The 26,437-nt window shown below is 43.4% G+C and overlaps 1 protein-coding gene across 2 annotated transcripts in view; it reads left to right on the top strand.

Annotated features, from left to right (window-relative positions):
- LOC141262758 (aldehyde dehydrogenase, mitochondrial-like) overlaps positions 1 to 26,437 on the top strand; it is an 86,473-nt gene that overhangs the window by 17,702 nt on the left and 42,334 nt on the right. For both annotated transcript variants that reach the window (XM_073676318.1, XM_073676319.1), the window contains exons 3-8: positions 6,974 to 7,114; positions 7,931 to 8,010; positions 10,747 to 10,858; positions 10,994 to 11,122; positions 12,594 to 12,707; positions 14,291 to 14,393. In XM_073676318.1, coding sequence (XP_073532419.1) covers positions 6,974 to 7,114; positions 7,931 to 8,010; positions 10,747 to 10,858; positions 10,994 to 11,122; positions 12,594 to 12,707; positions 14,291 to 14,393 — 679 coding nt within the window. The remainder of the gene's footprint in view (positions 1 to 6,973; positions 7,115 to 7,930; positions 8,011 to 10,746; positions 10,859 to 10,993; positions 11,123 to 12,593; positions 12,708 to 14,290; positions 14,394 to 26,437) is intronic.

The raw sequence follows: 26,437 nt of genomic DNA, 5'->3' as shown, positions 1-26,437 counted from the left end.
TCTTTTTCTTTTGAATCAAAACCTTGGCTTTTAAACTTAAAGGAAATATCTTCTCACTATGCTAGTACAATTTACAAATACCACTTTAAAGAAATATATATATATATATATATATATATATATATATTCTTACAATATACTACAGGATGCAACGGTCATCCTGCCAATTTCCTTCCAGAACTGAACTGTTCAAGCTTTGAACATTACATATAAGGGCTATAAGCAATTCATTTTAAAGGGAATCTGTCACCAGAGAAAATCCTATTAGGCCGGTTTCACACATCCTGATTTTTTTCCTGTACCGTAGATGTCCGTGTGTGGCAACCATGTGCCACATCAGGATCGCACTTACCGGCACCTGGGAATCCACATACAGTTAACGCTGTTCCCAAGCACCGGGTGCCGAACGCTGCTCTCATCATTGTCCCTTGCTCGTGCTGTGATTAGCACGAGCAAGGGACAATGTTGGGAGTAGTAGTCTCCTCCCGCAGTGTCGATGTGTAAAAATAAGGATAAAATAATAAAATCCTTATACTCACCTGTCCAGAGATGTCCCCCACTGAAATCCTCTGACGCTGGGGAGAAGAAAAATATAGACCTAAATTAAATTTATGGGATCAAATAACTAAAAATTGGCATGGGCATATGTATTCACCCCTTTTGCGATGAAGCTCCTAAAAATTTCTGTTGCAAACAATTCCCTGAAGGAGCAAAGTTTCCAAGCAAAAACTGGAGTACCTGTCTATATGACCACAATAAGCCATACACTCCATAGAGGTGGCCTTTATGGAAGAGTGGGCAGAAAGAAAGCCTTTACTTGCACACACAAATTGTAAGGCTTGTTCTGAGTTTGTCAAAAGATATGAGGGAGATTCCCCAAATGTATGGAGGAAGGTACTGTGGTCAAATAAGACCAAAATCGAACTATTTGGCCACCAAGGTAAATGCTTTGTCTGGCGCCAAATCAACACAGCTAATCACCCCAAGAACACCATACCCACAGTGAAACATGGTGGGGGCAGCATCATGTTGTGGTGATTTTTTTCGACAGCAGTGACAGGGAAAATGGTCCAAGTAGAGTGGAAGATGGATAATGCGAAATACAGGGATATTCTTGAGCAAAACCTGTTTCAGTTTGTCAGTGATTTGAGACTGGTATGGAGGTTCACCTTCCAACAAGACAATGACCCAAAGATTACTGCTAAAGCAACAATCGAATGGTTTAAGAGGAAATGTGTAAATGTTTTGGAGTGGCCAAGTCATAGCCCAGACCTTAATCTAATTATATATCTTAATGATAATAACTGTCTAACTCCATATCAACATGGATTCATGAGGGATCGCTCCTGTCAAACAAACCGGATCGCCTTCTACGGGGAGGTGAGCTCACAGCTGGACCGGGGAGAGTAAGTGGATGTTGTATACCTTGACTTCTCCAAAGCGTTTGATACCGTGACACACAAAAGGTTGGTATATAAAGTATAAAGCGCTGGTAAGGCCGCACTTAGAATATTGTGCACAGTTCTGGGCTCCGGTGCTCAGGAAAGACATATTGGAGCTAGAGAGGGTACAAAGGAGGGCGACTAAGGTAATAAAGGGAATGGAGGGACTAGAATACCCAGAGAGGTTGTCAAAATTAGGCCTATTTACGTTGGAAAAGAGAAGGCTTAGGGGAGACCTCATAAACATGTATAAATACATCAGGGGGCAGTACAGAGATCTCTCCCATGACCTGTTTATACCAAGGATGGTGACAAAGACGAGGGGGCACACTATGCGTCTGGAGGAAAGGAGGTTCCTGCACCAGCATAGAAGGGGATTCTTTACGGTCAGAGCCGTGAGACTCTGGAACTCTCTGGGAGAGAAAGTGGTGATGTCCAACTCACTTAATGAGTTCAAGAGAGGTCTGGACGCCTTTCTTGAGAACAATAAAATTACATCTTATGCTTAGTTAATTAATCCAGGGATTTAATCTGACTGCCAGATTGGTGTCGGGAAGTGAATTTTTCCTCAATGATGTAAATTGGCCTATACCGCATGGTTTTTTTTTGCCTTCCCCTGGATCAACGCTGCGGAATAGCTGCAGTGCACAAGAAATAGGCTGAACTGGATGGACGCTTGTCTTTTTTTGGCCTTATAAACTATGTAACTGATTCAGAATCTGTGGTCAGACTTGCTGTTCACCAGAGAAAATCATATAACTTGAAGGAGCTAGAACAGTTTTACCTTGAGGAATGGGCAAAAATCCCAGTGGCAAGATGTGGAAAGCTCATACAAACTTATCCAAAGTGACTTAAAGCTTTAATTGCCACAAAAGGAGGCTCTGCAAAGTACTGAGTTTAGGGGGGGTGAATAGTTATGCACACTGAAGTTTTCAGTTATTTGTTTGATTCACAATAAAAAGAAAACTACATGTTCAGTTGTCTGCATGTTCTCTACATGAACTGATGCAAGAGAGAGAGGCCGTACTCAGCCACAGGCTTTAGAGGGAGGCAGGCATGACTGGGTTAATGCGGGATACAGGGGGAAGGGCTTGCTTAGGTAGGGGTGACTATTGCTCGGGTAGGTGCTTATCCTTAATTTGATTGGTGTATAGTGTAGGGGAGGGTATTTTTGGGGCTAGGGGCATGTGTGGGGGAGGAGTGGGGCATATAGGGACGGCCATTTGGGATTTGGCAGCCATTTCAGGTTGCCATCATCCCTTAAGCAACATCACCCACCCACCCATTTTTCGAATCCAGTGGAACAATTTCAAAATGAGGACTGTTTTATTGTATTTTTAATATGCTTTGTCATTTGTCATGGCAGCTGGCATGGGGGGATCCTCTAAGTTGGTGGTCATGGTTAATGGTGGATCAGTGGGGGGGGGGGGGGGGCTACATCGCAAAGTTCTAGACCCCCTACATGGTATTCAGTGGTCTCGGGTGGTTGATCCCATGGGGAATGGATCAGAGGACCCGTGGTTTGGGGCATGTTTCATTGGCCAGGCTGTTTGAACTGGTGCCTCTGAGCTGGTGCTTAGCAGCTAGAGGTAATACGCAATCTGGCCTGAGACATAAAGACACAATTGGTTTCTTGGTTTAAAATAGTTTGGGGCTTCGAGGACCACCCCTTTAGGGTATAGTTTATAATGTTTGTATTTATATGTTAATAAACGGCTCCTGTGCCCAATTTAATCCAACATATAATGTGTGGTGTGTTTATTTTGAAAGGGGGGTTAGTTGGCTATGGGTGAGTTATATTGAACCCCATGACTCGCTGATACCCGCTCGCAAGCCACTGTAAGTACTCATTTGCTGTATGTCCATGTTTGGGACCCAGTCCTACTCGGCCCTTATTGACACGGACGTCACTAGGAGACATGGTAAAGTTTTAATACTAGAGGTTAGGACCATCCCGATTAGGGTACACCTTGATTCTGGTAGGATGGCTTTTTTTTTTTTTTAATTTTTTTTAATCAAAAACTGCGTTTCTATGAAGTACCCTGTGTAATTTAAATTCACTGCTTATTTACAGCAGAGTATATATTCATTTTGTCTCTTAGTTTCTGAGTTTTTAATTTGCTTACAACTTTTAGCCTGTGACTACTGAGCACAATGTGGGAGAACTATACCCTTTTTTGTCTGTTTTGTTCACGGCAAACCAAATTTCAATTAAATAGGATTTTTATTTAAAATGTAGGTAAAAACTTATTTTAGGGTGTTGTCACACATGGCAGTTAACCAAATAGATTTTTGGATAAATGTATTTACGTTCCAGGGAGTGCAGTCCACCCGACCAGGGCTGTGGAGTCGGTAAGCCAAACCTCTGACTCCTCAATTTCCATGACACCGACTTCAACTTCCTCATACATGGCTCATGTTTAAGTGATAAATTTACTGTAGTAAAATGGTAACATCAGGCTTTTAATCATTATTATGATACAATAATCAAGCCATTTAGACATAACATAAAATATATTTGAGCTAAGAGGAAAAACAAACTAAAACATCAAGCATACAGAGACAACATATACTGGACTACTGGATTTATGGACCGTTTATTGAAAGTTTAGATATGCTTTAAAAAGTACTTGCCCTAATCCTGCTTTCCTGTTCACTCCAGAAGTTCTGAGATGAGTGCAGGCATTCCTTTCGTGTGTGTGTGTGTGTGTGTGTGTGTTTTTTGGTATTCATGACACCCCCTGAGCCCCCATCCTGGTATGCATGACACCCCTTTATACCCCATCTTGATATTCATTACACCCCTCTGTCCCCCATCCTGGTGTGCATGGCACTCCAAACGCTGTTCTGGAATAGTCACCGCTCCCCATGCCTGGTCTCTGTGCGTGGGGAGCAATGACCATTCAGGCTCTTCAATAGCCGGCACACTGTACCACAGCGCGGCACCTGCTGGGGCTGGCGGTCAGTGTGCCCACTATTAAAGACCATGAATAATGTACTACAACCCATGGGAGTGGGTTGTAGGGATTATTCATGAGCTTTAATAGCGGGCACACAGAGCGCCAGCAGGAGCCGCACTGCGGTACCGTGTGCCGGCTATTAAGAGAAATGAATATTCATTGCTCTCCACGCCCATGGGCGTGGGGAGCAGGGAATATTCATTTTCTTTAGTAGAGGGCACAGGGTAGGCTGCAGCAGGCGGCTGCTGCCTCCTGTGCCCCGCTGCCGCTCCCCCACACCCACCACCATGCGGCCATACAATAATATAGTATTCGGACTATAAGACTCACCCCCCCACTTTCCTCCAAAATTTTGGAGGAAAAAAGTGTCTTATAGTCCGAAAAATACGGTAGGCCCTTTGCAGTCCACTAGCTCGTCGTAATGCACAATTCCACCTGTTTTAGGAGTGGAAATTGGGGCCCCCTGACCTCTTGGGCCCCTGTGCAACAACACTGGCTACATCAATGATATGTCCGCCCCTGGATGACACTTTGTTACGGGGTGGGGACAAAGGCTGTGGCACTGAACGCAATGTCTTCCTCCTGATGACTCATTTGAAAATCACCATTGCGTACTGGGATACTCAAACAGAAATCATCAAAGAGGAAATGCCGACACCATTTCAGGTGATCCCTGTAGCAATTCAGCGGCTTCCTCACTCTCCCCTCCTTTGGACGTAGCTGACATCTGAAGGAGGTGAGAAAGCAGACTCAGTTCTCACTTTCTCTGCATGTCTGGATTTGTCCAGAAGCAAGGAAAGTTTTCATTTTAGACCAGAAAACCCCTTTAAGCTAACTGGCTGCATCGGTGTCATGCCCACCTTCCTCCTTCATGTACTGAATGCGGATAGGAAGAAGCTGAGGTCAAGTCACCACTTGAGTTAATCCCAGTGCAGGAATATAAATAGAAAAATGGGGCGCCAGGAGTTTGGATATCCGTCCCTGGAGTGAAGGAGAGGCCCACAGCTGGCACCAGCCCATCTGGTATTTGCCAGAATTGCCAGATGGCCAGTCTGGCCCTGGTGGTAATGTTTAACCCCTTGCCGACATCCGCCGTACATGTACGGCACAAGTCGGGAGTGGGCTCATGGACTGAGCAGCTAAAGGCTGTGTTACAGCCTGGATTTGCCTCCAACAATTGCAGGTGGTGCTGTCCATGGTTGTTGACCTGCTTAAATTCTGTTATCAAACTCTTGACAGCGCTATTGGCAAAACCCAAACAGGAGGCGTGTCAGTCAGTGCGACCATCGGGGCGCCTGTGATATGATCACTGGGTGCCGATGAGTTGCTATGATAGTTGAGGGTCTATTGAAAAACCTTTGTGCTCGTCATTGTGGAGCTCCCTTGAAACCCAGCCTGTGGCTGGTCTTCAAAGGAGACAGTGATTTTTACTATATGCAACAATACTGTGGCATTGCTGTTTATAGTACAAGTAATCAGATGATTACAGGTTCAAGTCCCCTAAGGGACAAGTACAAGCGAACAAGTACAGTGAAAAAAAAAAAAATAGATTAAAATCGCCACCCTTTTTTCCTATTAAAAATAAAGATAACAAAAAATACACACGTGGTATCTCTGCATTTAGAAAAGTCAGCTTATTTTTATATTTTGATCGATCGGTAAACACTGTAAATGGAAAAATAAAAAGCAGCAAAATCAGGTTTTTCTGGTCGTTGAAATACCACAGAAAATTCTGTAACAAGCAATCAAAATGTGACTTCTATCCTGCAAAACATAAGCAGTCACACAGCTCCGTTGATTGAAAAATTAAAACATCTCGGAAAATTGCAAACACACACACACACACACACACACACACACACACACACACACACACACACACACACACACACACACACACACACACGTTCCCGTTTTCCAGTGCATTGTGGTTAAAATGAGTGGTGTCATTCAAAAGTACAACTCGTCCCACAAAAGAAATCTATATCGTTACTGGAAGTCGCCTGCAAGAATAAGGTTGCGAAGGTATTGAGACAGCTCCCTGGTTTTACCCATCATGAGAGGTTTCTTGTGTGAAATCTTGGTAATGAGACATCTTTTTATAGGCCACCAGTTGAACCAGCTTTTATTATTGATCACTAAGCGACAGGATTGCTTTCTAAATACTGATAGATTTCAGCCGGTGTCGTGGCTTTTTGCACATCTTTGTTCAATACTTAGTTGAAATTCTAATAATTGTAAAATGAAGCTGCAGGCATATGGTACATTGTGTGGTTTAATTCTCTTATCTAGAATATCAGTATTATTTTGCATCTACTAACTAATATTGCTGCACCTGTACTGATAGATAACAGCACAAAAGATCAACTGGTATTTACTTGGAAACCGTAATTCATTGAGGGAGATTTATGAAACTGTCTAAAATAGCAACAGACAGTACTTCCTAAATATATCAACACATCTTGCTAAATGTGTTAAATCCTATTACAGTTTTATGTAAGGTAAAGGATGCCATAAATACGGTGTTCAAATGCATTGCTTCCAAACTGCTGTGGTGTTATTGTCCACCAGGCGGATGTTGACAAGGCGGTGAAAGCTGCACGAGAGGCATTTAAACTGGGATCACCATGGAGGAGAATGGATGCCTCACAAAGGGGAGTCCTGCTAAATAGACTGGCCGATCTCATTGAAAGGGACAGAGCTGTACTTGCTGTAAGTATCTAATGATAAAGGTTTAGATTGGCGCAGAGTCCCATTCAAGCGAGAGCTGTTGGTTTTAAATTCTAGCAACTTAGTCCCAGCTTAGTTTGAGATGACACTAAAGTTGGCCTGAAGCATAAGGTAACTGACAGCCAAACAAGCTTTTCACCGACTGGCATCTCCTCCACCTTGCCCATAAACATGTATGTTCAGCTTGGCCTAGTGGGCATGTTTATTCAAGCAGTACTCCTTTTAGATGCCTTTTCAAAATAGGTAGCCATGTGTGTACATGAGGAATAACATGATTTGTGGCCATTGTGACTTGTATCTGGCATTTTTCTTCAATTTTCTCCTCTGCATTCACATCTCAAATTGTCAGTTCTCTATGAAATAGTGGGTGTAGCTGCTACCATACATAGGGATTCCTGCTTTCTCTGTTTAGCACATGTTCAGATGTAGTACCAGTGGCATCAAAGACAATATGTAATAGTACTGAGTTGTGTGGCTGTGAATCCAGCTCCTGGTATTATCTTAATTTACTCAAAATTCAGTACAATTGTAATGTTTTCTGTCTCTGTTCCTCGCTAACGGTGCTGACAGTCCAAGATGAAGTGGATGAGTACAAGGGGCTCATGGTGAAAAAAGAAGCAGAATTCTCTGACCATATATTTTAAAGATTTTAGCATTGCTACTTCCTAAAGGTGGCACTAGGTACTAGTCCTCTTCCTCTCTGAACAGACAGTTTGAATAATACAAGGGAAAATGTGGGTTTTTCTTTAAAATTTGTTATGTGGATACCGTATTTTTGTTTTTTATTTTTTTATGTAGAATTTGGAGACCCTGGACAATGGAAAGCCCTATGCCATAGCCTATATGGCGGATCTGGATCTTGTATTAAAATGTTTGAGGTATAAGTCTTTTTTTGGAACTTTTTAGTGGATGCATGCTTGAATGGAGCCAATACTGCTGAGTGAGATTGTGGCCAGCGTGCACACAAAATAAAAAATGGTTGGGGAATTTTGTTCTGGATCGTTGGGTGATTGAACAGGAGAGGGTTTCTTTTCCAATAATATATTTATTTTATCTGTGTAAAAACTCATTCAGATATGTGGTCCCCTCTGAGATCTATCCGTAATCTTCTCTGATAAAATTCATACCTATTCTAGTCTATGGGACTGTTCACTTGTCAGTGTTAATCTGCAAATCAAAACATTTTTGTTCTTAGTCACAGGTTAAACTTGGACAGCACTTGACACTGGACATTCACTTGACATGTGTTAATTGCATGCCATATTAGTTGCATTCTAGCGTTGTTCAATTTCCATGTTTGATTGCTGAATCTTGAGAAACCTTCAAAAAAAAATGATTACCTTCTTAAGGAATATGAACACTGAGTGATCCAAAACACTGATTAAAATTGTATTGTTTTTTTTTTTTTTGTTTTTTTTTTAAATGTACGAAAAGTCATTGTTTGCATGAGCTCTAGGGCTATGTTCACATGAACACCTTTTCATTCCACATACTGACAGCACATGGACCAATCAAAGCTTGTGTTAGTGCACGTGAGCAATTTTCCACATAAAACTCAGGTTCTTGTGGGAAACAAATTGCAGCATCCACTAGTCTGGGCGGTTTTACCAGATGTAATAACTGTCTACTCCTGCACCCGTACACCACGCAGACGATCGCGCGGAGCAGCACATGGAATTAGTAATGTTCACCACGTACATACAGGTCCTTCTCACTAAATTAGAATATCATCAAAAAGTTAATTTATTTCAGTTCTTAATTACAAGAAGTGAAACTCCTATATTATATAGTCATTACAAACAGAGTGATCTATTTCACGTGTTTATTTCTGTTAATGTTGATTATTATGGCTTACAGCCAATGAAAATACAAAAGTCATTATCTCAGCAAATTAGAATACTTTATAACAGCTTGAAAAATGATTTTAAAATCCGAAATGTTGGCCTACTGAAATGTATGTTCAGTAAATGCACTCAATACTTGGTCAGGCTCCTTTTGCATCAATTACTGCATCAATGCGGCGTGGCATGGAGGCGATCAGCCTGTGGCACTGCTGAGGTATTATGGAAGCCCAGGTTGCTTTGATGGCAGCTTTCAGCTCGTCTGCATTGTTGGGTCTGGAGTCTCATCTTCCTCTTGACAATGCCCCATAGATTCTCTATAGGGTTAAGGTCAGGCGAGTTTGCTGGCCAATCAAGCATAGTGATACTGTTGTATATAAACCAGGTATTGGTACTTTTGGCAGTGTGGACAGGTGCCAAGTCCTGCTGGAGAATGAAATTTCCATCTCCAAAAAGCTTGTCAGCAGAGGGAAGCATGAAGTGCTCTAAAATTTCCTGGTAGATGGCTGCGATGACTTTGGTCTTGATAAAACACACTGGACCTACACCAGCAGATGACATGGCTCACCAAACCATCACTGATTGTGGAAACTTCACACTAGACCTCAAGCAACTTGGATTGTGTGCCTCTCCACTCCTCCTCCAGACTCTGCCAGGTGTTATACTATGGGGTAGTGCAGATCTGTGGTGTGTGTGTGTGGTTTTTTTTTTTTTTTTTTTTTTTAAATCTTTTTATTTCCTCCTGCTGAAACGGCGTGAGGAAAAAAATCGCAGCATTATGTGATGATCAGATCAACTGCACCCATACAAGTCTATGGGTGCATGTGAAACATCGGACTGCACTTGGATGACATCCGAACATGCGTGAACTCACACAATGGAGAAGATGGAGGTATTAAGTTCTCCATCTTCTCCACACCTGTGCTGCGATCCTCTTGTGCGAGAGATTTGCATCACGCAAAGATGACACTAGGATCAAACTCTGACTGAGTTACAGATATGGCCACCTACTGATATGCCATTGCACTGAGGAACTAACAGAGGACACTTTTTTGAGTGGTTAACTCATGGAGTGGTGGAGATAATGTCCAAGAAGAGCATATTTAGGTGCAGAGAAGTGATTAGATGAGCAAATATTCTATAAAAAATATCTGAAAACCAGAGCACAAATATGCTTTCTGATTGACAACAAGGTTATAACATGACCCTAGCATGAGTGGTAACATTGACTTGTCTTCATCTGAAGACTTACCGGGACAGAAGGGGAATCCTAGATCATGAAGTGAAAACTGCAAGTATTTGCAATGTCCGTCTTATTAGCCAGACACCGTAATGTAGGAGACTATGCAATTATATCTGGCTAAAAAGACCACCAGCACTGGAAGGGGTTTCATGTTTTGGAGTCATGATGGGGGAAACGAGATGTGAACTGGGCCTTAGTGACGTATGTAATTTGACTTGCTTGACATCTTTTCAGTCCACATACTTGGATCATTCTAGGCTTGTGTTTTTTTTGTTAATTTTTATATTTGCTCAAAAAAAATCTTCAGTATCAAGCATCTGGTGGGGAGGTGTGGTTAAAATTCGTAATCTTTTAATATCCCTAATTGTTGCAGTCAAACAAGTTGTCCGTGTAACCCTCAGAATCCTGAGATGACACTATATTGAATGTATGCCAACAAATGGTGAACTGTACCGAACCCTTTCTTTGTGCCCCCGTGTAGTCTAAAATACGGTCTTTATGCTTTTTTTTTTTTTAATGTTAAAATTCAGATACCACGCTGGATGGGCTGACAAATGGCACGGAAAAACCATTCCAATTGATGGAGACTATTTCACCTACACCAGACATGAACCAGTTGGAGTTTGCGGACAGATCATACCGGTAAGCTTTGCTCGGTCCCTGACTTGTCATTGTGACCATGATTTACAATTCTCATGATAATTAAATTGGCAAACAAAGATAGATGTAGTAGACTTGTGCAGGCAGATGTGGAAATTCTCCTCTGCCTTCTTCCAGTGGAATTTCCCTCTTCTGATGTTGGCCTGGAAGTTTGGCCCGGCACTGGCTACTGGGAATGTGATCGTCATGAAGGTTGCAGAACAGACACCGCTCACCGCTCTACACGTTGCCAGTTTGGTGAAGGAGGTAAGTGACTCTTAGCGTTGATTATTTTACTTTTCCCACATATCTAACCATACAGGGAGATTTTCTCTTTGTATTGTTTATAGATGTTTTATAAGCAAATTTCCTGCTTGCTTAGACAACTAGCACTTTCAGATGAACAATGTGGATGATGCTTGCTTTGAAACATTGACTGAATATTGCTTGTATAAACCAATAGAGCTATATTAGTGGAAATGTTGTTCTGTGAAAAACTTTTTTATTTTAATAAGATGACAAGTAAAATTACATGTACAACTTCATTCTTTTTTAAACAGATCATGTTACAGAAAACATAAAAGAAAGCAATTGCATATAACATCAGTCTCATAGAATAAAAGCTGGGACAACAACTTTTAGTCTGTCATTCAAATAACTATGAAATTAAATTTCTTAAAGGGATTGTCTGTGAATATACAGTATATTTTCTTTGTTTTATTGTCTGTCTGTAACACCATTAAAAAAACAAACAAAAAAAAAACAAAAACAAACATCAAAGCTCTCCTTCCCCAGGTTCAGTGTTGTCCTCCTGCTGTTCTTTAATAGATACCATCAGTGATTGCTGCAGCCAATCACTGGGCTCAGCAGCTCCTGCTATCTACATCTGCTGCAACAGTCACATACTGTAGTGATTTCACCACTGCAGCCTGTCAACATAGAGTGGAGCAGCGGTAAAGAGATAGTGCTGGACCCAGGGAGGGAGAAGTTTGTTTTTTGTTTTATTCTATGTCAGCAACCCTATAATGAAAAAAATATATATTCCCAGACAGCATCTTGAGGTATAAGACAAGATAACCGCCTACACAGCTTAAACACACAGCCTAAATTTCCAGAATGTGTAGTAGGCCAGGTAATGGGTTTGTTGTTTTAATAGGTATTTTAATTTTAGATAACGAATTTGATATTTTTATTTTGGCTGAAGCAATTAACAGATTTTGGGCATCGGTACACTTGTGGTAAAGGAGAACTGCTTTTGGCTCCGTACAAAATTTTGTGAAGCACTTTTCTAAATGTGGATACTGTCTGCAATGCATCACAGTAATAGCCCAGTGGATGAGTCTTTTGTTAGAGGGGAAAAAACCTGCATGCTGCAGAAAAAAAAAACAACAAAAGTTGACCGCAGCACATATTTGACATTTGCGGAATAATACATTTTATGCTCTGCATTTCATCCTGAGGGAAATCTAAATGAAAGGCCGAGTTGAGATTGGTGTATTTCTCAGTCCATGTATGGACCACTATGTCTTGGCTAACCTTGGATCTCGTGTGTCTGAGCTTGTAAGTTGGGGTCAGGAGACCCACGGTGAGTCCAGGTATTGCAAACCATCTGAAGCCGGTCTAAAATGCAGGTTTTGCAGTAGATTCTTTTTCACAAATTTATTTGCAAATCTGCAACTGTTGTTTTTCCACCTAATTTACACTTTACATGGGCACATTTGTCTGTATCTTCTCTCAGGCTGGATTCCCACCAGGCGTGGTTAATATCCTACCTGGCATGGGTCCCACAGCTGGTGCTGCCCTTTCTTCTCACATGGATGTGGATAAAGTTGCTTTCACTGGCTCTACAGAGGTAAAATTGCCATTGCCTTTTTTTTTGTTTTTTTTTTTTGTTATGGACTACACTTAAATTGACTCAATTTAGCTAATGTGCCCCCCTAAAATCCTATTTCAGTTGTGCTCAGGTGATCACACCTTCTTTTCCATGTTCTTATGGTTACTTACACCCATGTCAAGGTAGCTACCGTTTGTCAGGGCAGACTAACGCCCCCTATGTACAGTACATAGTCGATCATAGACTATCGTTGGGCTGACCGCTATCATTCATGACTCCCCTTATACAGGGATGGTTGGTTCAGCACTTTTGTCCCCTCTGGCAGCGGCTTATCTCACAGGAAAAAAAGGGATCAGCCGTCAAAATTTCAGCAGGCCAGATCCATCTCTTCCCATGCATCATTTGTCAGGATGCTTGTCGGGAACTTCTCAGAGTAAACTGTCAGCTGATCCCGGCGGGTTCAGCCAGCTTTAGTGTGTATCGCAGGACTTTTAGAGAGTTTATCACGCTCAACACTTCAGAATTGTATTAAAATGTGTAAAAATACTCTTCCTTCTTTTTTTTTTTTTTTTTTTTTAAAGATCTATGCCCAATAATCATGTCATTGACTCCATACACATTACACTGTCATCCCATCGATATTGACAAGTTCAGCCGACTTTAGTCTAATGTGTAAGAAAGGCTTAAGAGAATGGTATTCTGAAAAGAAAAAGGTAGCAAAATATCAAAGATTGACAACATGCTGGTAGTAATCATACATTGTACAGTAAGCCAGAGTTCACTGATCAAATGGTATGTCCAATGCTTGATTTTACAAATATTGCCCACTTTGGCTTCCAGAAGTATGCATGTGTTGGCCATTTATTTAATTTTATAGGAAAGCAATGCAGACTGCATTTTTCTATACAAAGGGCCTTGCGATACAAGGTTTTGTTTTTTTTTTGCAATGGCTTTCTATAGCGGACAGATGCCTAGGCACTGTCAGGCTCATAACTCCTGTACATATACGCACAGCAGTGGCCACCAATGTAATGTGTACTTGGTCGAACTGATGACTGGTCACAGTACAAAGTTGCTTTTTTAGATTTGTTTTACATCACAAATATTTTCCTGACATTTATAAAAGAAAATGACAAATTGTAAAGTAAAACAGTTTTATTATTTGACAAATCGATCGTCAATGTGAACAAAAAAAATGAATATTACACAATTTTAGTTAATTGACCCTAAAGGTTTTCCATGTTAAATTTCCATTGCAACAAATAACAGGCATGTCTTGCACCACATTTTAGAAGATACATCAATAAGGAGCCTGACCTAATATGCAACACCATGCGCCAAAAATGCATCACTTTGTGATGAAAAATTCCGCCAAAACATATAAGTCAACTAATGTGTGGATAAACATAGACTAGAAAGTCTAAACATGTGCAAATGTATCATCTAGCATAGGCAACTGTGACAAATTTAGCGCATTTTAAGACTCTCGTATATATTGACGACATTTTTAGTAAATCTGTCCCCATTATGTATGTAATTCTTTAGCTACTGCACTCTTAGCAAATATGGTAAATGAACTTAATTATACTTGTCTACTGTAGGTGGGTCGCCTAATCCAGCAGGCAGCTGGAAAATCCAACCTGAAGAAGGTAACTCTTGAGCTTGGTGGAAAGAGCCCTAACATCATACTCTCAGATGCTGATAGTAAGTGTGTAACTCTCCTTACTTTGTTTTTTAGTTGAGTAATTCAGGGAGACAAACAAACAATTAATTTATGTGAAACAGAAGAAATTTGTCCAGATTGCTCATTTGATAATTTAATTGTTTCTGAGTAAAGAATTTAACAGTTTTGAAATATGCTCGAGACTTCTTTCTTGCTGGGCATTTTTCAATACTGAAGAAAATCATTATTTGTCCAGCTAGATTCAATTTTCTCTTATTATGCTTTGTTTATATAGCGCCATCATCATCACTGTCCCCATCGGGGCTCACATTCTAGATTCCCTATCAGTATGTCTTCAGAGTGTGGGAGGAAACCCATGCAAACATGGGAGAACATACAAATTCCTACCAGATGTTGTCCTTGATGGAATTTTAACTCAGGACCCCAGCGCTGGAAGGCTACAGTGCTAACCACTGAGCCACCATGCGTGTTTATTTAAAAAAAATTCCTTTATTGAAGCACTACTCCAGTGGTGCTTCTATTATAAGATCCTTGCCCCCAGTCTTATACTTGGACCTCTGGCGTCTTCAGCTTTTTTTTTTTTTTGGGCGTCACTCCAGTCCCATGGCGCCATCTTGTGACCGCATCTTTTGACTGTCTGGAAGTTGGATGTGACCCTCACAAGCTCTCTAAGTCTGAGAGCCAGCACAAGGCCCTCAAAGTTGTATTGAGTTGTGTCTTCTGGCACGCTCCATGAAACATTGGAGCGATGCGGCAGGTCTCAAACTGCCCGAGGCCGACCGGAGCGGCATCCATAAAAGGTGAAGACGTCGACAGGTGAGAATAAGGGTTTCGAGTACTACATACCAGGAAGTCGAGGGGTGAGTTTGTGCTGGTTAATAAGAGCAATGATGTACTGCAGGATATATGTATATGGGGCCTGGATTAGTTAAGCTGTATGTTGATTAGTTATGCTGTATATTAAGAGGTATGCATTCAGTGTGCTTTTGTGACAAAAATTTGATTATGGGAAAAACCCCTCCAAATCAAATACTCTGGCAACCACTTCTCAATTGTTATATTCCCCGTGTACAATAAAGACCTAAAATAAAAAGCCTATACTCCGATGTCTGGTCTCTGGGGCTTGTAAGATGTTTTGTCACATGAGCCCTGCAGCCAATCAACAGCTGTTTCCTCACTTTGGATGTAATTGACATTTGGAGGAAGTTGGAGCAGCTCTCTATTCTTCTGGGTGTCAGTTTTGTCTGAAGTGAAAGTGAAGCAGCCCATCAGTGGCTGCTGATAGGCTGCAGGGGTGACGTGACAAGCGAGACCCGGAACGGACATCACTGGAGGCGAGTACAGGTTGCTGCCTTAAAATTGAGACTTTATCTGAATTTCTAGCCATCTGTGAGAGCCACTTATCCTTTGCTACCCTGGAGTTTGACAGTGTCAAATGGAATTTTCTGTGTGCAGTACAGAATTATTTATTATAGCGCCATTTATTCCATGGCTCTTTACATGTGAAGGGGGTATACATAGCAAAAGCAATTACAGTAATCGTGAGCAATACAAGTCAGCGACTGGTACAGGAGGAGAGAGGACCCTGCCCGCTAGGGCTCAGTCTACAACGGATGGGTGAGGATACAGTAGGTGAGGGTAGACCTGGTCATGCAGCGGTATAGTGAAGCCAGGGTTACTGCAGGTTGTAGGCTTGTCGGAAGACGTGGGTCTTCAGGTTCCTTTTGAAGGTTTCCACAGTAGTCAAGAGTCTGATGTGTTGGGGTAGAGCATTCCAGAGTAGGGGGGGATGCACGGGAGAAATCTTGTGTGGGAAGAGGGGGGTAGAGAAGGAGGTCTTGTGATTATCGAATGTTGCGTGCAGGTAAGTACCGGGAGACTAGGTCACATATGTATTGAGGAGACAGGTTGTGGATGGCTTTGTTTGCCATGGTTAGGGTTTTGAACTGGAGTCTCTGGGTAATGGGGAGCCATTGAAGGGATTGGCAGAGAGGCGAGGCCGGAGAATTGCAGAGGTACAGGTGAATTAGTCGGGCAGCAGAGTTTAGGATAGATTGGAGGGCTATGAGAGTGTTAGAGGGGAGCCCACAGAGCAGAAGGTTGCAGTAGTCGAGGCGGGAGATGATGAGGGCGTGCACTAGTGTTTTTGCAGATTCGTGGTTGAGGACTGTGCAGATCCGAGAGATATTTTTGAGTTTGAGTCGGCAGGAAGTGGAAAGGGCTTGGATATGTGGTTTGAAGGAGAGATCAGAGTCCAGGGTTACCCCGAGGCAGGGAGCTTGTTTGACTGGGGAGAGTGGTCAGCCATTGAGTATGATGAATAGTTTGGAGGGGGAGGGGAGGGGGGGTTGAGTGAGATAGTGGAAAGATGATGAATTCAGTTTTTTCCATGTTAAGTTTTAGAAATCTATAAGAGAAGGATGAAATGGCAGACACGCACACTGTGGGATTATGGTTAGTAAGGAGGTGATATTGGGTCCAGAGAGGTAGATCTGTGTGTCGTCCGCATCGAGATGATACTGAAAGATGTGGGATTCTCGGCCTGGGACAGCTCATAAGGTGTAGATGGAGAAGAGCAGGGGTCCTAGAACTGAATCTTGGGGGACACAGACAGGGGGCGAGAGGAGGAGGTGGTATGTGAGTGGGATACACTGAATGACCGGTCTGTTAGGTATGAGGAGATCCCAGATGGGGCCCAAGTCTGTGATGCCAAGAGAGGAGTTTGAGTTAAGGGGGAATGGTCCACTGTGTCGAAGGCAGAGGACTGGTCCAGGAGGAGGAGAACGGAGTAGGGTCGCTTGGATTTGGCAGTTAGTAAGTCGTTGGTGACTTTAGTCAGGGCAGTTTCAGTAGAATGGTTCAGTCTGAAGGCAGATTGTAAGCTGTCAAAGAGGAAGCAGGAGGAGAGGTGGGAGGACTGTTCAGAATGGACTTGTTCCAGTAGTGTTGAGGCGTAGGGGAGAAGTGATATGGGGCGATGGCTAGTCAGGGGATGGGTCAAGGGAGAGCTTTTTGGGGATGGGTGTGATCGAGGCATGTTTGAAGCATGAGGGGAAGCCACTAGTTGTTAGTGACAGGTTGAAAAGGTGGATGAGGATTGTGTTAAGGTTAGGGATGAGGTGGAACGGGATCGGGTCAAGTTTGCAGGTGGTGGGGTGTGATTTGGAGAGTAAAGAGGAAACTTGATCATCCATAATGGTGGAGAAGCTGGTTTTGGAGGAGGAGGATTGAGTAGATAGGAGGAGGGGCTGTGGGGACTTTAGGCAAAAGCTTTGTCTGATTGTGTCAATCTTGTACTTGAAGAATGAGGCAAAGTCTGAGAGGAGAGGGGGGAGGCGCTGGGGGGGCAGGAAAGAATTGAAAGTGTTGAATAGCTGTTTAGGGTTGTGAGACAGGGAGGATATGAGAGATAAGAAGTATGTTTGTTTGTTTTGATGCAGTGAGTGTGGACTTGAAAGAAGTGAGGGACTGTTTGAATACAATGAAATGCACATGGGAGTGTCTCTGAAGAACATGTCTCTGTACACAGATAAATTGCAAATATACAGTACAGACCAAAAGTTTGGACACACCTTCTCATTTAAAGATTTTTCTGTATTTTCATGACTGAAAATTGTACATTCACACTGAAGGCATCAAAACTATGAATTAACACATGTGGAATTATATACTGTGGGGTAGCGCTATCAATCATGTTGGGGGGCACTCGCTTCACCGGGTCAATTAAAGCACACCTGCAACGTTTTCTGGTAATATGAAGTCCAGCAGTTTATTACACCTCATAAACTGCTTATAACATAGTCCATCTCAGTGGCTCGCAGCAATGTTACACATGTATCCTAGAGCCTTTTCAGTGCCAGCTACGCCCGCTTGGCTTCAGATAGACTTCAGTAAGGTACAGCATCAATATTCATTTAAAGCACCGATATACCTTTGCCGGGTCTCAGCTGCTTCTATCAGCTCTGTCCTGCCACAGCTGTGGCTTTAAGGCTCCCCAGATGTGGTCTCCAGGCCTTCCAAGGCTAGTGGAGTCCCAAACACAGGGACCAGGCTTCTTGCCTCACCAGGCCTCTCTCTCTTTCAAAACCACCAGGATTTATATATCCTTTTGTGCACACAGGACCTGTGATGTCAGTCATGTGATCAGTCACCTGAGGGGGAGGTAAATGGTCAGCCAGAACACACCCCCTGGACATTTTAGCAATGCAGCAAGCTGCTGCATTTCATAACCCCCCCCCCCCCCCTCTGTTCAAACTTGTGGGGTTGAACACATAACGCACAGTTCACACAGAGACCATGTACTTGACATTTGTGCTGCTCAGCCCCTGGAACATTAGTCAAACATTAGCCCATTCCTTAGGGACCTACCATCTGTCATTGTCACTAACTTCGTCAAGTCATATTTACGAGTCGTAACCTTGTCAGACCAGCGGTCAATACAGCAGTGAGACTCACTTGCCCTTGTATCTAAGGTCCGGTCCGACTTTGTACTGTCCCGTACTCTATTGGGTCGTTTGTATGGGCCTCTCAGGCCTGAGTTACTGGAGGTCTCACTACCTCTAAACCTACGCCCACTATCCTCAGGACATCTTGAAAGGTCTCTAACTTCTACTGTAGCCGTTCTATTATTTGAAGGGCCCTTTCTCTGTCTGGTCTCACAATTTATAGACGGCTGCCATCTTCTGCTGCTCAGGCGATGCTGTCTTTCCATTCACCGTCTGGCAAGATTCAACTGTTCTACCTCTCACAGGTAGGTCACTCGGTACTCCATCAGCATGCGTATATATGCAAGATTTTCTTCCGTTCCTACAGTGGAGAATGACACCATGCCGTCTTCATCTGGTATCCACTCCTGATGATCACGTGGACTGCTTACTTTCATCACACCAGACTTCTTTACCATCATTTGCATGGCTTGGCCATTTCTCCCAACGAGCTTTCTTACCAGAGCATGAGGCACCCGGATGACTTCTTTCCGCAGACTGAGCTTTTCTCATTAGCTCCAGTTGTCTAATGGCTTGTTCCGTCTTCAACCGGACAAACCGCTTCGTGCGAACACATCGCCAGTGCATGTCACTTAGGATAGCCACCCTCTTCACTGTGACTTCGGTTGTGGACAGGACCACCATCTGTTTAGCTTCTGAGGTCAAGTATACCTTACAGGCTCCCACGGCCTACTTAAACTCTTCATGCACGGACTCGTTGGTGCATTCTTCTCTCAAATCTTCGGGTACATCTATGAGGCACTTGTACCAAGAAGTTTGTCTCACCAGTGGTCTCCAAACGACCATCTGGCTCAGGATTCAGGGACAACTGACTTTCAGCTTCTTCACCCTGTATGCTTCCCCTGAGCTGATTCACAGCTATGAACTTAAGAATTCTCCTCAGGTCCACCTTCTCATGGTATAAAGGATTAAGCGCACCTTGTTTGCCCTTTTCCTTCTCCAAGGCGGCCTCGTTCACTGCTTGGTACTTTGCCAGGCGACCTTTGAGCTCGAAAACTTCTTCCTCTAGCTCAGCTACTTGCCTCTCAGCAGCCCATCTCTGAAGCTCTTCCTGCTTCAACTGCTCCTTTATCAGTAGAGTTCTCTCAGACATCTGTCTCCAATGCGCCCACTCGGCTCTCGACAGCCAGTCTCTCAAGCTTCTCTTGCTTCAAATGGGCTTGTAGCATCTTTGAACTCGTTGATCTCGGCTCTTACATCCACCCAATCATCCAAGCTCGCATTATTCGAGGTGGTATTTGCTTCATACCTCCCCTCTTCAGTGGCAAACTCCTGACCCTGGTCTGTGGCTTCTCTGATAGACTCCTCCAACTTTTTCCGTTCAGCCTCCATCCTGAAGGCGCGTCTCTGCCCTCTGGAGATCATCACAGAACGTCTGCAGCTCCTTCACCTGAGCTTCCAGTCTCGGGATCTTTCTGCGGAGATCATCATTCTCATCACGGGTGTCCTGTAGAGTGGTCTCAATCACTTGGCTCATGTGCTCTGCATCAGCCTTATACTCTAGTTTTTTCTTAACCTTGAGGAGATCCTCAGTCTCTCTTGGTTTGTTGCAGTTCCCTATTGAATTTTTCACGCATCTTTTATGCCTCCCGTTTGTGACCAGACACTTCATCTTTTAATGCCCCTTTCAGGGTGGATAGCTCCCGGTCTCGCTGGTACAGAGAGTCCTCCAGCCGCTCCTTCTCCTGCATTAGAGGCTTTACTTGGTCCTGGAATTGCTGCAGCTCCCTCATGAGTTCACCATGCTCCTTCTTGGATTCACACAGCTCCCGGTTGAACTGTTCGCGCAGTCGTTCTAGGTCTTGATCACGTCCAGAAACTTATTCCTGCAGCGCCCCTTTTAAGGCAGATGGCTCCCTATCCCTCTGGTGTAGACCCTCATCCAGCCGTTGCTTCTCCTGCATTAGCTGCTTCACCTGCTCCTGAAATCTCTGCACTTCCTTTGAGACCTCAGGCTCTGTGGATGCAGAAGAAGCATTCTTCACTTAGTTTCTCCCTGGTACAGTTAGAGCTGCACCATCTTTCATCTCGTACAGCTCATCTTCAAACACCGCTTTGTCAAACTTCAACCGAAAAACCTCCTCTTGGGTTCTGCGGAGGTCCTCTTTAATTTTCTGGAACACTTCCTTCCATTTGTTGATTTCCTCGCTGCTTTCCTCCAGTTCTTGCTGCAAGTTCCTCACAACCTGGTTTATTTTCTGCCTTTCAGACTCCAGGCTCAGCTGGTCCAGGGACACGTTCTGCATGTTTTTCTTTAGTTGCGGCACGTCACTCTGATACTGCTGCCTGACAGGCTCCAGCTCTTGGTCATGATTGTTGTCTGATAATGTAACGGAGGTTGCTACTGGCAACGTCACCTCCTCTTCCCTCCTGATCTCTTCTGCTTCTAAAGGAGGATCCACACTCGGAATAAAGGCAAACAGCATTGCATTTTCTTTATTTACCCTTTCAGCAAAGGCTACAGGGGCAACTTTTTTGTGGCCATTGCGCCTTCGAGGACGAGAGGGGGACTTTCTCATCTCGTTTAACTCCTCCTGACTGAACTTTCTACTTTCGTAGTGTCACCGTCAGCTGTGGGGTCTGTGTCACTCCCCATGGTGTTGTGGACCAACAAGTCACCTCCCACTTTGACGTCAACTCCTTCTACTGGAGCTACCCAGTTATCAACGGTCGAATTGTCATTTTTAGGCGGTACCCCCACACGACCAGTAACCAATCCTGGTTTTGTATGCTCCACCTTCTTTTGAGACTCCGCCCCTCTTTGAACAACCACACCTGTAGGGGGTACTTTAAAGAAAAACCCCGCAACAGTCTTAGGACCCAGTTCACAACATGTCTTACTACCTCTCTGGGCTCTCTGGAATAATACTGGTGCCACAGGAGAACTCAAGGGATGGTCCGCTGCCGCCATTCTGTAAGGGGCCAACTGCTCCTGCCGTTCCTGTACCATGTCCTGTTTCTCAAACACCTGCTGCTGCACTTTTGACGGGCATTTTAATCGCTCAATAGCTTCAGTCTCATTTGCTGCTCCCTTCACAGCCAACTTCATCAGCTCCCGTATCTCTTCAGGACACTCCATTCTGCTGCAGAACGCTGTTCACACTAGACACTTCACACCGCTCTCCCCGGAAAATTTTCGTGGCCCCACCAAGCCACAGCAAACCAGACTTGAGTGCGACGACAATTTTCGTAAGCCTGCCGAGTTACAGCCAGATGCTTTAATCTTCGTGACCCCCGCCGAGCCACAGCAAGATGCTTGCATCCACATTCGTCGTCCTGTGCCGCTACCCCTAGCAACCAGGCTGCAGTGGCCCGCATTCTCCACCACATGTGGGGTAGTGCTATCGATCATGTTGGGGGGGCACTCACTTCACCGGGTCAATTAAAGCACACGTGCAACATTTTCCGGTAATATGAAGTCCAGCAGTTTATTACACCTCATAAACTACTTATAACATAGTCCATCTCAGTAGCTCGCAGGAATGTTACACCTCTATCCTAGAGCCTTTTCAGTGGCAGCTACGCCCGCTTGGCTTCAGATACAGACTTCAGTAAGGTACAGCATCAATATTCATTTAAAGCACCGATATACAGTCATGGCCAAAAGTTTTGAGAATGACACCAAAACTTGATCTGCTGGCCTCTGGTTTTTATTAGTGTTTGTCTAATGTTTATATCACATACAGAAATATAATTGCAATCATATTATGAGTACCAATAGGTTATATTGACAGTTGCAATGAGTTAATGCAGCAAGTCAATATTTGCAGTGTTGCCCCTTCTTCTTCAAGACCTCTGTAATTCTCCCTGGCATGCTCTCAATCAACTTTTGGACCAAATCCTGACTGATAGCAGTCCATGCTTGCATTTTGCCAGAATTTGTTGGTTTTTGTTTGTCCACCCGTCTATTGATGATTGACTACAAGTTCTCAATGGGATTAAGATCTGGGGAGTTTCCAGGCCATGGACCCAAAATCTGTTTTGTTCCATGAGCCATTTAGTTATCACCTTTGCTTTATGGCAAGGTGCTCCATCATGCTGGAAAAGGCATTGTTGGGCGCCAAACTGCTCTTGGACAGTTGGGAGAAGTTGCTCTTGGAGGACATTCTGGTACCATTCTTTATTCATGGCTGTGTTTTTAGGCAAGACTGTGAGTGAGCCGATTCCCTTGGCTGAGAAGCAACCTCACACATGAATGGTTTCAGGATGCTTTACAGTTGGCATGAGACAAGACTGGTGGTAGCGCTCACCTCTTCTTCTCTGAATAAGCTGTTTTCCAGATGTCCCAAACAATTGAAAAGGGGATTCATCAGAGAAAATGACTTTGCCCCAGTCCTCAGCAGTCCACTCCCTGTACCTTTTGCAGAATATCAGTCGGTCCCTGATGTTTTTTCTGTAGAGAAGTGGCTTCTTTGCTGCCCTCCTTGAAACTAGCCCTTGCTCAAAGAGTCTCCGCCTCACAGTGCGTGCAGAAGCACTCACACAAGCCTGCTGCCATTCCTGAGCAAGCTCGGCACTGCTGGTAGTCCGATCCCGCAGCTGAAACAGTTTTAAGATACGGTCCTGGAGCTTGCTGGTCTTTCTTGGGCGCCCTGTAGCCTTTTTGACAACAATGGAAGCTCTCTCCTTGAAGTTCTTGATGATGCGATAGATTGTTGACTGAGGTGCAATCTTTGTAGCTGCGATACTCTTCCCTGTTAGGCCATTTTTGTGCAGTGCAATGATGGCTGCACGTGTTTCTTTAGAGATAACCATGGTTAACTGAAGAGAAACAATGATACCAAGAACCAGCCTCCTTTTAAAGTGTCCAGTGATGTCATTCTTAATCATGACTGATTGATCGCCAGCCCTGTCCTCATCAACACCCACACCTGTGTTAATGGATCAATCACTAAAACGATGTTAGCTGCTCCTTTTAAGGCAGGACTGCAATGATGTTGAAATGTGTTTTGGGGGTTAAAGTTCACTTTCTGGGCAAATATTGACTTTGCAAGTACAGTAATTGCTGTTAAGCAGATCACTCTTTGACATTCAGGAGTATATGCAAATTGCCATTACAAAAAATGAAGCAGTAAACTTTGGAAAAATTACTATTTGTCTCATTCTCAATACTTTTGGCCATGACTGTACCTTTGCCGGGTCTCAGCTGCTTGTATCAGCTCTGTCCTGCCACAGCTGTGGCTTTAAGGCTCCCCAGATGTGGTCTCCAGGCCTTCCAAGGCTAGTGGAGTCCCAAACACAGGGACCAGGCTTCTTGCCTCACCAGGCCTCTCTCTCTTTCAAAACCACCAGGATTTATATATCCTTTTGTGCACACAGGACCTGTGATGTCAGTCATGTGATCAGTCACCTGAGGGGGAGGTAAATGGTCAGCCAGAACACACCCCCTGGACATTTTAGAAATGCAGCAAGCCGTTCCATTACAATACTTAACAAAAAAGTGTGAAACAACTGAAAATATGTCTTATATTCTAGGTTCTTCAAAGTAGCCACCTTTTGCTTTGACTGCTTTGCACACTCTTGGCATTCTCTTGGTGAGCTTCAAGAGGTAGTCACTGGAAATGGTCTTCCAACAATCTTGAAGGAGTTCCCAGAGATGCTTAGCACTTGTTGGCCCTTTTGCCTTCACTCTGTGGTCCAGCTCACCCCAAACCATCTCGATTGGGTTCAGGTCTGGTGACTGTGGAGACCAGGTCATCTGGCGCACCACCCCATCACTCTCCCTCTTGGTCAAATAGCCCTTACACAGCCTGGAGGTGTGTTTGGGGTCATTGTTCTGTTGAAAAATAAATGATGGTCCAACTAAACGCAAACTGGATGGAATATCATGCTGCTGCAAGATGCTGTGGTAGCCATGCTGGTTCAGTATGCCTTCAATTTTGAATAAATCCCCAACAGTGTCACCAGCAAAGCACCCCCACACCTCCTCCTCCATGCTTCACGGTGGGAACCAGGCATGTAGAGTCCATCCGTTCACCTTTTCTGCGTCGCACAAAGACACTGTGGTTGGAACCAAAGATCTCAAATTTGGCCTCATCAGACCAAAGCACAGATTTCCACTGGTCTAATGTCCATTCCTTGTGTTCTTTAGCCCAAACAAGTCTCTTCTGCTTGTTGCCTGTCCTTAGCAGTGGTTTCCTAGCAGCTATTTTACCATGAAGGCCTGCTGCACAAAGTCTCCTCTTAGCAGTTGTTGTAGAGAGGTGTCTGCTGCTAGAACTCTGTGTGGCATTGACCTGGTCTCTAATCTGAGCTGCAGTTAACCTGCGATTTCTGAGGCTGGTGACTCGGATAAACTTATCCTCAGAAGCAGAGGTGACTCTTGGTCTTCCTTTCCTGGGGTGGTCCTCATGTGAGCCAGTTTCTTTGTAGCGCTTAATGGTTTTTGCAATTGCACTTGGGGACACTTTCAAAGTTTTCCCAATTTTTCGCACTGACTGACCTTCATTTCTTAAAGTAATGATGGCCACTAGTTTTTCTTTACTTAGCTGCTTTTTTCTTGCCATAATACAAATTCTGACAGTCTATTCAGTAGGACTATCAGCTGTGTATCCACCAGACTTCTGCACAACACAACTGATGGTCCCAATCCCATTTATAAGGCAAGAAATCCCACTTATTAAACCTGACAGGGCACACCTGTGAAGTGAAAACCATTTCCAGGGACTACCTCTTGAAGCTCATCAAGAGAATGCCAAGAGTGTGCAAAGCAGTCATCAAAGCAAAAGGTGGCTACTTTGAAGAACCTAGAATATAAGACCTATTTCCAGTTGTTTCACACTTTTTTGTTAAGTATATAATTCCACATGTGTTAATTCATAGTTTTGATGCCTTCAGTGTGAATGTACAAGTTTCATAGTCATGAAAATACAGAAAAATCTTGAAATGAGAAGGGGTCTCCAAACTTTTGGTCTGTACTGTATATTTAAAATGTTCAGTTTTCTGTGAAAGCAACAATGAATATTCTGGATGGTCAGGATTACTCATTAACTAGGATGATTGAGTTCTGCTTCCGGCTGATCCACTCTCATCACTATTGTAAGTATCCCACTCAATAATTGCACTTGGATAAATTGTGAACGCTGCAGCCAATCAGCCACTGGCGGGGTTTTTTTTTTCAGCACTCTTGTGACACCACTGTGGGATGTTGATTCCTGGAGGTGAGTTTAATAAATAAAATATATATATATATATATATATATATATATATATATATATATATATATATATATATATATATATATATATATATATATATATATATATTTAGCCTACCTGTCCCCATTAATAATGTAACGTAATGGCCAGGATATACAGTATTCATACCCCATAAACTTTTCTACACATTTTCACATTGCTAGGATTGGCCACATACACGGCATCATTATATCTACATATGGCATCCCCCAAAATGCCTGAAGTTCCACAGATATCTTATTCGGTTCAATGCTCATATATGCTGATATCATATAGAGTGATAGGTGTATATACGAACCACCTCTGGTTTCAGTAGTATCAAATATCACCCAAAAAAATGTAATTAGTATAATAAATTCATC

Source organism: Phyllobates terribilis, unplaced genomic scaffold (assembly GCF_046119375.1).
Source record: "Phyllobates terribilis strain yellow unplaced genomic scaffold, ASM4611937v1 Scaffold_1__5_contigs__length_1240528914, whole genome shotgun sequence".
In the NCBI taxonomy this organism is placed as follows: Eukaryota; Metazoa; Chordata; class Amphibia; order Anura; family Dendrobatidae; genus Phyllobates; species Phyllobates terribilis.
The sequence above is the reverse complement of the archived record's forward strand: the minus strand, read 5'-3'. Positions and strand labels throughout refer to the sequence as shown.